Source organism: Nannospalax galili, unplaced genomic scaffold (assembly GCF_000622305.1).
Source record: "Nannospalax galili isolate Female #2095 unplaced genomic scaffold, S.galili_v1.0 scaffold499, whole genome shotgun sequence".
Taxonomy (NCBI): domain Eukaryota; kingdom Metazoa; phylum Chordata; class Mammalia; order Rodentia; family Spalacidae; genus Nannospalax; species Nannospalax galili.
In genome coordinates, this window is record NW_008342212.1 from 228,049 (window position 1) to 238,347 (window position 10,299).

Below are 10,299 nucleotides of genomic sequence, written 5' to 3' on the forward strand. Positions count from 1 at the left end.
CCTATCTTCCTTCAGTTCTTTGATTTCTTTGTTTGTGTGTTCTTTAAATTCACTGAATTCTTTTATCATGTTTATAATTGCTCTTTTGAGTTCCATGTCCTGCATTATCTCTAGAGGGTTCTCATTGTACTTCTCTAGAGGACTATTGGTATTTGGTGGGGATACATTATTTTGATTTTTCATGTTATTTTTTTTTTTTTTCCTCTGTGATTTTGACCTGTGAATTTCTTTTGTAGTTTTTGATACTTGTGTGAGACTCAAGCCTTCAGACTTCTTTTATAATGTTTATAATTGTTCTTTTGACTTCCATGTCCTGCATTATCTCTAGGGGTTCTCATTGTACTTCTCTAGAGGACTATTGGTATTTGGTGGGGATACATTATTTTGATTTTTCATGTTATTTTTTTTTTTTTTCCTCTGTGATTTTGACCTGTGAATTTCTTTTGTAGTTTCTGATACTTGTGTGAGACTCAAGCCTTCAAGTGTAGGTCTGCTTCTCTTTGTAAACTTTGTGTGTCTTTGTGGTTTACTTTTTGGGCATGAAACCTGGTTCCTTTAAGCTTCCGGTTCCCTCTTTTGATTTTGTATTGGAGTGGCCAGATTACTTTTGTCTTCAGGAGTTCCCACAGACGCCCAAGTCAGATGAGAGTCAGATGCTCTCAGGCTTTCTCCTAAGGTCTGGATCCCTCCAGGAAAGATTTTGGCCTCAGAAATTTGGGGGTTGGACTGGCCTGGGAACCGGTCCCAGGAAAGATGCTGGTCTAGGGCAGCTGTTTGCCATGCCACCCCAAGATGCAAAGGAAGATGGGGACAGGAGGAGGACCCAGAGGCTCCTGGGGACTGCACTGAGTAACTGGGTTGTCTGGATGCAAAGGATCAGGAAGTGCTGGAGGTCAGCCCTGGAGTCCAGGAAAGAGGCCGGTGGGTTGTCCAGGCCCAGGGAAGTAGAGGGAAGTGAGGGTGGGGCCAGGCCCAGAGTTCTCCTGGGGACTGGAGAAGGAACTGGGTTGGTCTGGATACAAAGGATCAGGAAGCAGTGGGTGCTGGGAACTGAACCCAGGTCCTCTGCAAGAGCACCCGATTCTCTTAACCACTGAGCCATCTCTGCAGTCCACAAATGTATAATTATGCAGTAGAAAATTACCAGTTAAAAAAATGAAATGCTGATACATACTGTAACATGGATGAATTTGAAAGTTTATGCTAAAACAAAAGCTAGTACCTAAGCATGATTCTGTTTATATGAAAAAAATCAAAATAGATAAATGTTTAGAGACAGAAGCTTAATATGGAAAGAGAATGTATATGACTGCGAGTACAGATTTCTTTTGGGAAAATGAACATTTTTTAAAACTACTGGTGATAGTTATACAAGTCTGTATATATACTAACTGTGTGAATATTGACTGTTAAATTCATGAACTATATTAGTATGTGCATTATATTTTAGTAAAGATGCTTCAAAAATTTCATATGAATATTGTCTTTTTTAACTATTAGCTTTCTTTTGACTCAGCATTGTAAGCCCAAAGAAGCCATTATGCCTTGAGAGTTATACATATTTGTATATTTAATTTTGTATGTCTCATTTTCATATTCTGCTGTTTAAGTTTACTATATTTTGCTCATTAGTTTCCTTTTGTTGTTGAGAACAATGCTTCAGTGAACAGTTTAATGCATATTTCCTGATCTGGTAAGATGGCTTAGTGGGTAAAGGCACTTAACTCTAAGCTTGAGGACCTGGATTGGATCCCCAGGACTCATATAGTGGAAGGAAAACCAACTTCCTCTGACCTCCAGATATGCACCATGTCAGGTATACACACACACACATACACAATCACAAACACACAGACACAAAATGTAAAATAAAAGAAGGAAGGTAATGCATATGCATATTTCCCCTTGTATGAAGAGTCTTTCAACTTTTTTTTTTTTTGGTTTATTTAAGACAGATTCTCCCTGTAGCCCTAGTTGGCCTAGAACTCCCAATGTAGTCCAGGCTGACTTCAATTTTATAGAGCTCCACCTGCCCCTGCTTCCTGAGCGCTGGGATTAAAGATGTGTGCCACCATGTGCTGCATGAAGATGTATTTTTAAATTTTCAAATTGGAGTTGGTGATATTGTTGATAATTTATAACTTTGGAAGACATTTTGTCTTCCAAACATTTAATTAATTTATTTCATCATATAATACAATTTTAAATTTAAGTTAAGCTGGGCCTAGTAGTTCATGCCTGTCATCCCAGCACTCTGGAGACTAAGGTAGGCTAGCCAAAAAACAGCAATAGCAGCAACTAAAAACCCTGAAGATAAATAAATAAAAATAAAATTGAAGTTAGCAAAAATATATTTTTAAAAAATTCATCCATAGTTCTTTTATGGTATCTTAGTGTTTTGCTAGTTTTTGTATATGTTATATATTTTCCAGAAAAGGTCACGAATGAATACAATACCACAGAAGATTGGAGTCTTATTATGGACATATGTGACAAGGTTGGAAGCACTCCGAATGGGTAAGGTGCTCAATGAATAGGAGCCTGATAAAACCTGTTTCTTCATAATGTAAATTTGAAAAGAACTTGATATGCTAATTTTAAAAAATATTTTATTTATTATTTTTATTTTATTTGTATTCGTGTATTGCCTGCATGTAGGTAAGTGCACCCGTGTCATGTAATGCCCAAGGACATCAGAAGAAGCTGTTGGATCTGGACAGCTGTTAGCTGCCATGTGGCTGCTGGGATTCGAACACAGATCTTCTGCAAGAACAACTAGTGTTCTTAAGTGCTGAACCATCTCTCCAACCCTGATATGCTAGTTTTAACTAAAGGGTTCGTTTAAATTGTCATGTGAACTATTTAAGTAAACTGTTCAGTTTTGAGAGATAGAAGTAAAGAGATCTAGTAGGCCAGATTTATATTAACCTTATCCTGAAAGACAAATGGAAAAATGTTCAACTGAAAACCTGAGCTATATTAACACAGATAATTAAGGCACATCAGGGCTGCATATGAGCTGTGACCCATTAGTTATTTGGGAATTTCCCTGTGACATAGACATGTAGGAGACTAAGTATAATAGGGAGCATAAAAAAGTGAATGGCAAAAGAGTGCTTCTGAGGAGGGTACAGCCTATTAAGCTGCACCTATTTCCTCTGGAGCGTGAGAGGGTGCTGTACAGTTGTGTGAGCATTTCATAGATCATCCACATGTCTTAAGATTATATATCATCTTAGCTCTCTTCAAGGTAAGAATTTGCTGTTGGGAAAGCTAAATCTCTTCAAGAAAACAAGAGAATTTGTATGTATAGTTCTGTGTGTTGATTGACTTTTTGTGAAATATTTCTCTTGATATTGGAATGTGCATTTTTGCCAATTTTTTAAAAAGCTGTTTACATCTATAAATCAGAGTTTCTGGAATTTTATTTCTAAAGCGTTTGGTAAGGAAATGTCTTGTAATTTTAGTGCTTGAATTGAAAGTCTCGAAAATGATTATCTTTTTTTAGAGCAAAAGATTGCCTCAAAGCCATAATGAAAAGGGTAAATCATAAGGTTCCTCATGTTGCTCTGCAGGCATTAACTGTGAGTAAAAGTCTTGTCATTTGACCCAAGTTAAAATGTATTCATTTCAGTAATTCTAAGATACCATTTCAATATTTATATATTCATTTTTATTTAATTAATAGCTTCTTGGGGCTTGTGTGGCAAACTGTGGAAAGATATTTCATTTAGAAGTATGTTCCCGTGATTTTGCAACAGAAGTACGTGCTGTGATAAAAAATAAGGTAAGTTTCAAAAAGAAAAGAAATTTAAGTCATTGAAAAATGTGTATTGTATATCATTTTGATTATATGTAATAAGGTTCTATTATAAGTGAAACCATTTTTAAATAAGTTAAAATTTCTTGTTTTAAAATTTGATTGTTTACATTTATAGCATTTCAAATTCTTTTCTTCCCAGAGTGCATGTGTGTGTATGTGCATGTATGTATATACACACACATTATTCATTACTGCATATTATATATAATTATACATATGTATATGTTAGTAGTAAGAACTCATCTTGGTTGAGGTCAGTCACTGATTGAACCATTTTATATATACTACCTTGTTTATTCTTAACCACCCTTAAAGTTTAACTTTTCCAAGTTTATACAGTCAGTAAATGGCATAATTGAGATTCAGATCCAGGTGTCTATGACTCGATTCCAGACTTTAACCCCCATTCTATACTGATTCCCACTAACGTTGGTGAACAAAATAGCTTTTATTTTAGAGCAGAGTTGGGGAGGGCTCTCCTTTCTTTGAGATGGAAACTGAGTAGCGTTCTCATGCTGTTAATATCAAGTTGTTAACAAAATCTTAATCTAACATTGAGAATATATATGGTCTTTTTGAGACAGGGTCTCCCTGTAGCCCCAGCTGTCCTGGAACTCACTATGTAGATCAGGCTGGCCTTGAACTCACAGAGATCTGCCTGCCTCTGCCTCCCAAGTGCTGGGACTAAAGGTGTGCACCACCACGCCCGGCTCATACTGAGAATATTAAGAAACAGAGCAAATAACCTTTGGGTATAAAAGATTTGTAGTCATTTTAGCAAGAATGATCCAAAAGGGTGATTTTTTGCATGAAGCAGCTCTCTCTTAATTTGTGAATGAGCATCTGTCAAGTACTCAGACTAGGGTTACTGGACTTTTATTGATGTTCATATAATTAAAGAGAATTCTATTGGTAATTTTCTTTGTTTACAAATTTAAACATTGTTTTAAATTTATTTAGTGTGCGCACATGTGTGTGTGTGTGCGCGCGCGTGTGTTCACATGCCATGGTGCATTTGTGGAGGTTAGAGGAGGACAGCTTGCAGGAGTTGGTTCTCCTCCAACATGGGGTTATGGAGATCAAGCTCAGGTTGTCAAGCTTGGTGGCAAGCACTTGTAGCCGCTGAACCATCTTGCCAGTCCTGTTAATGAATTTTAAGTACTTATTTTAACTCTACTTTTTTTGTTCCTTTGTCTTGCATTTTCCTTATAAGGCTCATCCAAAAGTATGTGAAAAGCTGAAATCTTTAATGGTGGAATGGTCAGAAGAATTTCAGAAGGATCCCCAATTTAGTCTAATATCTGCAACTATTAAATCTATGAAAGAAGAAGGAGTTACTTTTCCTTCAGCAGGCTTTCAGGTGAGAGATTCATTCAGACCATGGATGGCCCTCTACTGTTTGAAGGCATGTATCTTACCTAAAAGCTGGTGAGAGATGTCTTTTTTTTAAATTACATTTTTACTCTGTGTGTGTGTGTGTGTGTGTGTGTGTGTGTGTGTGTGTGTGTGTGTGCTGCGCACAATAATGGAGGTCAGAGACAACTTGTAGGCGTCAGTTCTCTTCTACCATGTGGGTCCCAGGGATTGAACTCAGGTTGTCACGCTTGGCACAGGCACCTTTACCTGTTGAGCCATCTTCTCAGCCCTGGCAAGGAATGTCTTGATCATCATTTCCCACCTGTATCCCTTGAGTGCCTATCTAATATAGTGCCTTAATTTATTTGTTTTTTGTTTGTTTATTTATTTATTTTTAGTCTTTTTGAGACAGGATCTCTCTGTAGTCCCGGCTAGCTTGGAACTCACTATGTAGCAGACCAGGCTGGTCTCGAACTCACAGAAATCCACCTGTCTCTGCCTCCTGAGTGCTGGGACTAAAGGCATGCACCACCACGCCCAGCCTTGTAGTGCCTTAATTTAGTAGACATTCTAATTGTTAAGCACATTTCATCTATGTACCAGAAATTTAAAAAGTAAATGAGATACAAATAATGTATCTAATATTACTCTGAAGTCTGGAATCATAGAAAAGGCTTAGACTGTCCAAGATGGCCCTACATTTTAAGAAATGTATGGTAGGCAACTGGCAAGATGGCTCAATGGGTAAAGGTACTTGCTGCACAAACCTGACAACCTGAGTTTGATTCCCACAACCTACATAAAGGTGAAAGGAAGAACTAACTCCACAAAGTTGTCTCATTCTCTTACCTCTGCATACATGTTCCCCCAACATATACACTGACAATAATTAATTGTTTTAAAAGAAAAATTTATGGTAAATTTTAAAGATGGTCACAGATAGAAAAACAGATGGCTAATTTAAATTGTAAGTGACAGGTAAGGGATGATGGCTAAAAGACTAGGTGCTGTCTGTCTTAGTACAAAGAAGAAAGAGGAAGCTATGAATTGACAAGGGAAGAAAGTAAAGAGGGAGAATTTTGGGATTCAGATGTATTGTTAGGGAGACTAGAATGAAGAGAGAGATGATGGCAGGGAAGAGAAATGGTGACGTGAACAAATTCTTGGAATTGAAAATTGCTTGTTTAACACTGAATATGCTGAAGGTGTATGTTGTACATATGCAGTGGGTTAGAATTGTAAGTGTAGAAATTTAATGGAAACTTGAAGGTAGTTTTAGTAGGATGGGAGGGGGAGGGATACAATAGACTTATAAGTAATGAAGAACAACTGATCTGTCCTTTCTAAATGTCATTCCCAAAAATCTGTGTTAAAGAACTACTTGATGGTCAGAGTCTGGGACACCCACCTTATGTGTCATTGAATTCAAGCATGCCATCAGCCACAATGAGCAGGACTTGAGATGCATCCCTAGAACCTCTGCTGGGCCTGTCCTCTCTTCTCTCCCCTTCAGCTGGCATGGTTTTGGCTGGTACTTCTCCTGTAACTCTATACTGATAGCAGTAAGAAACCTTCCACAGTTGAGAACAGGAAGTGTGTACAGGAAAGGCACATTATTCACTCTATAAATATTTTAGTACTTTCTGTATGCCAAGTTCTATGTCAGATAGTTAAATTTATGCAGAATGTAAGGCAGTTTATGCCCCTTGTGCATTTATAATGTTTTCTTGAAATTGCTGATGTTTTGTTTTAGTATTTGAATACAACTACTTAAATTATAAAGAACCTCACTTTTAAATGGAATCAAGTTATCAGTATTTTTAAAATTAGCATCCTCACGTAATTATAGAGCTTGTGTTTTCTTTGAAAGGGTAGTTGTGCTCATTTTACTCATGCATCTACAGACTGTCTCAGCTGCTGCCAGGAATGGTACATCATTGAACAAAAACAAAGAAGATGAAGACATAGCTAAAGGTGAATGATCAAGCATGTATAATTTAGTATTGCTTAAAATATCCTCACCAGAAAATTTTATTGATGGAAAAATGTAATGAAATGAGATGTTTTTACCTCAAATCTAAAAGCTAATTTTTACCTCAAATCTAAAAGCCAGTGGCATCTTAAGAGTCAGGAAAACAGGGCCAAGCATGATGGCACACGCCTTTAGTCCCAGCACTGGGGAGGCAGAGGCAGGCGGATCTCTGTGAGTTCAAGGCCAGCCTGGTCTACGTAGTGAGTTCCAGAACAGCTGGAGCTACAGGGAGACCCTGTCTCAAAAAGACAAAAAAAAAGTCAGGAAAACAAATGACATGATATAAGATGATCTTAATTCATTTTCTTTTTCAATAATATATATTTCTTGTTCTACCTTAGGAGAGATTGTATTTCACCTTTTCTTAATGCCAGAGTTATGAGTCAAGCACAGAAATATGTTCATCGTTTGTCCTATATGGAAAGCTACCCGTATTATAATGTCACAATCTGTTTGCTATAAAAATAATAGCCTCTGTATATTACAGACTGTGATAATATGGAATGAGCAAAAACTTCATTTTTAAAAATAAATTTAAAAAAAATGTCATATGTCCCTACCCCTCCTGAATTTAAACATCTATCATTTATTTAGACAAATAAAGTACTTACTTGAGTCAGGCTAGCTGGCATACACCTAAAATCTCAGCACATAAGAGGTAGAGAAGGAGATTCAGGAGTTCAAGGTCATCTTTGACAACATAGGGAGTTCAAGACCAGCCTAGGCTACAAATGAAACCCTATCTGGAAAAAGAAAATGCATACTTGATTTATTGTTATATACAACATTATTATATAATATTTCTTTTAAATTTTTTTAGACATATTAATAATGGGTATCTTTACATTTTATTTTTCAATCTAGCTATTGAATTATCATTGCAAGAGCAGAAACAGCAACACATAGAGACAAAATCTTTATATCCATCTGCAGAAATTCAGTTAAATAATAAGGCTGTACGGAAAGTGAGAGCCCTGTATGACTTTGAAGCTGCTGAGGACAATGAACTCACCTTTAAACAGGGTGAAATTGTTATAGTTCTGGATGACAGGTATGTCTCACAACTTTATGTATAGAATTCTGAAAAACGGTAAAGTATCGTCTACTGAAAAACGTGAATATTCGGTTATTTTTACTTTTTGACAAATAATACAGTCTTTTCATGTCTTAATTATTTTTTCTTAAAAGTTAGAGAATGAGTTTCTTATTCTTTTAAATTTAATAGCAAAGTATCCTTTATGTCTTGCATGAAAGATGTATTAAGTAATATTGTTTATCACAGTTGCATAATGCATAAATATCAGTCATCTGATTGCAGTTACCTTGAGCATTGTGTGTACCTTAACTTACTACTTACCTCATGATTTTTTTAATCATTTGAAGTTGTAAGAAAAAAAAAAAAAAAAAGGTTGGTCTGTGTTCAGCCCTGAGAGTTCTTTATTTTACTTTTTTTTAGACAGGCTCTTACTGTGTGGCCCAGGCTGGCCTCTCACTTATGATCCTCCTGCCTAAGCCTCCCAAATGCTGAGATTACACAGGACTGAGATTTCAGCATGAGCTTTATCCTTCTAAAGTGCATTTATTTATTTATTTATTCATGTATTGATTGATTGATTGATTGATTGATTGATTGTGTGCGACCATCTGTGTACCACTGCTTGTGTGGAAGCCAGAAGACAATTTGGGAAGTTGGTTCTTTGCTTCCACCACGTAGGCTCTGGGGATTGAACTCAAATTGTCAGGCGTGGCAGCAAGTGCCTTAAGCACTGAGCCATCTTGCTGGCCGCAATCTAGTATATTTTTAAATGGCTAGATACATAATGATTTTGCTTTCCTGCTGAAAATATTTATAGAGAAAATGTTATGTAATAGACTCTATTTATAATAAAAAATGAATGAGGGCACACTTCTGTTTTTATGAAGCCTAAATAAAGTAAGGGAGTTAAAATTACTATATAGACACTTATATAGAAGGCAGAGCATGGTGAATATTATAAAAGGCTCAGTTCACACGTGCAGACATCTGGGAAAGGAGACTTACTCTGGCACTTGATTTCAGATGAATCTTGATGGAGGCTTTGTCTGTTTTATCCAGTTTCTTAGCACTAGAGATTGAACTCTGACTTCACCTTTCAGAGTAGCACTTCATCACTGAGCTATGTCCCCAGTACTTGAATTGATTTTGAATAGATAGAACAAATTTTGTAAGATACTGAAAACAGGAAAAGGAGGTCTCTTTGGAAGCCAAACTAGCACTGTATTCACTAAGAAAAAAACCTTTGTTTTCCCTGTAAAATTTTCTTTTCAGAACTAATCATTTAACCTGAGGCACATAATCCCTAGAGGAAAATAGTAGAAAGGTAGAGAGCTGGGGTTCCCATCTGTTCAGTCTGAGGTATCTGGCTTGTATGTCCTAAGTTTGAGTGACTTTATTTTGTACTTTGGGTGCTCCAGACCTAGAGCATTAGTCTTATATAATACTTTTTTTAAAAAGTAAATTGTTGCTCCCACGTTGACAGGTACTTCAGTAAGTTTGTACTACCTGCTGATGTACTACCTAGATGACATCTCCATTCTCTTGTTCTGTTGTAACTGCTGTAAATCTTTCATATGCTATCTAGTGACAAGAATCTTTCATTAAATATCCAGTGTTATTTGCCTTTTGTGTGGCTTTATATACTGTTGTATTCCACTGGTCTACCATGTCTTTCATAAACTCATTAAATAATTAAGACCCATATAAAACTTTTCAGTTGAGACCAATGCAAAAAGAACTGTTTGTAATTGCTCAGAGAATTCAGCCTGAGTATGAAGGAACATGTGGGCCAATTGCTGTTATTTTTTAAATAAGACATTCCACTCTTATAGTTGCAATAGACATAGCACAGCTAGATGTTGTCAGTGTATGTAACTGGGGAGTGGCAAGATTTTAAACACTGATACAAACTTGGTTGCTAGAGTTAAGTTGAAATCTTAGGTTAAAAGGAAATCATGTCATCAGGCATGGTAATACATGCCTGACTATAATTTTAGCACTTAGGAGGCTGAGGCTGGAAGGTCATGAGTTTGAGACTAGGCTGGGCTACAC

The 10,299-nt window shown here is 36.6% G+C and overlaps 1 protein-coding gene across 2 annotated transcripts in view; it reads left to right on the forward strand.

Annotated features, from left to right (window-relative positions):
* The window catches only part of Stam2 (signal transducing adaptor molecule 2), a 71,027-nt gene that overhangs the window by 34,674 nt on the left and 26,054 nt on the right, over positions 1–10,299 (forward strand). For both annotated transcript variants that reach the window (XM_008837946.3, XM_008837947.3), the window contains exons 2-7: positions 2,433–2,517; positions 3,509–3,584; positions 3,689–3,787; positions 5,037–5,183; positions 7,084–7,153; positions 8,076–8,262. In XM_008837946.3, the coding sequence (XP_008836168.1) occupies positions 2,433–2,517; positions 3,509–3,584; positions 3,689–3,787; positions 5,037–5,183; positions 7,084–7,153; positions 8,076–8,262 (664 nt within the window). The remainder of the gene's footprint in view (positions 1–2,432; positions 2,518–3,508; positions 3,585–3,688; positions 3,788–5,036; positions 5,184–7,083; positions 7,154–8,075; positions 8,263–10,299) is intronic.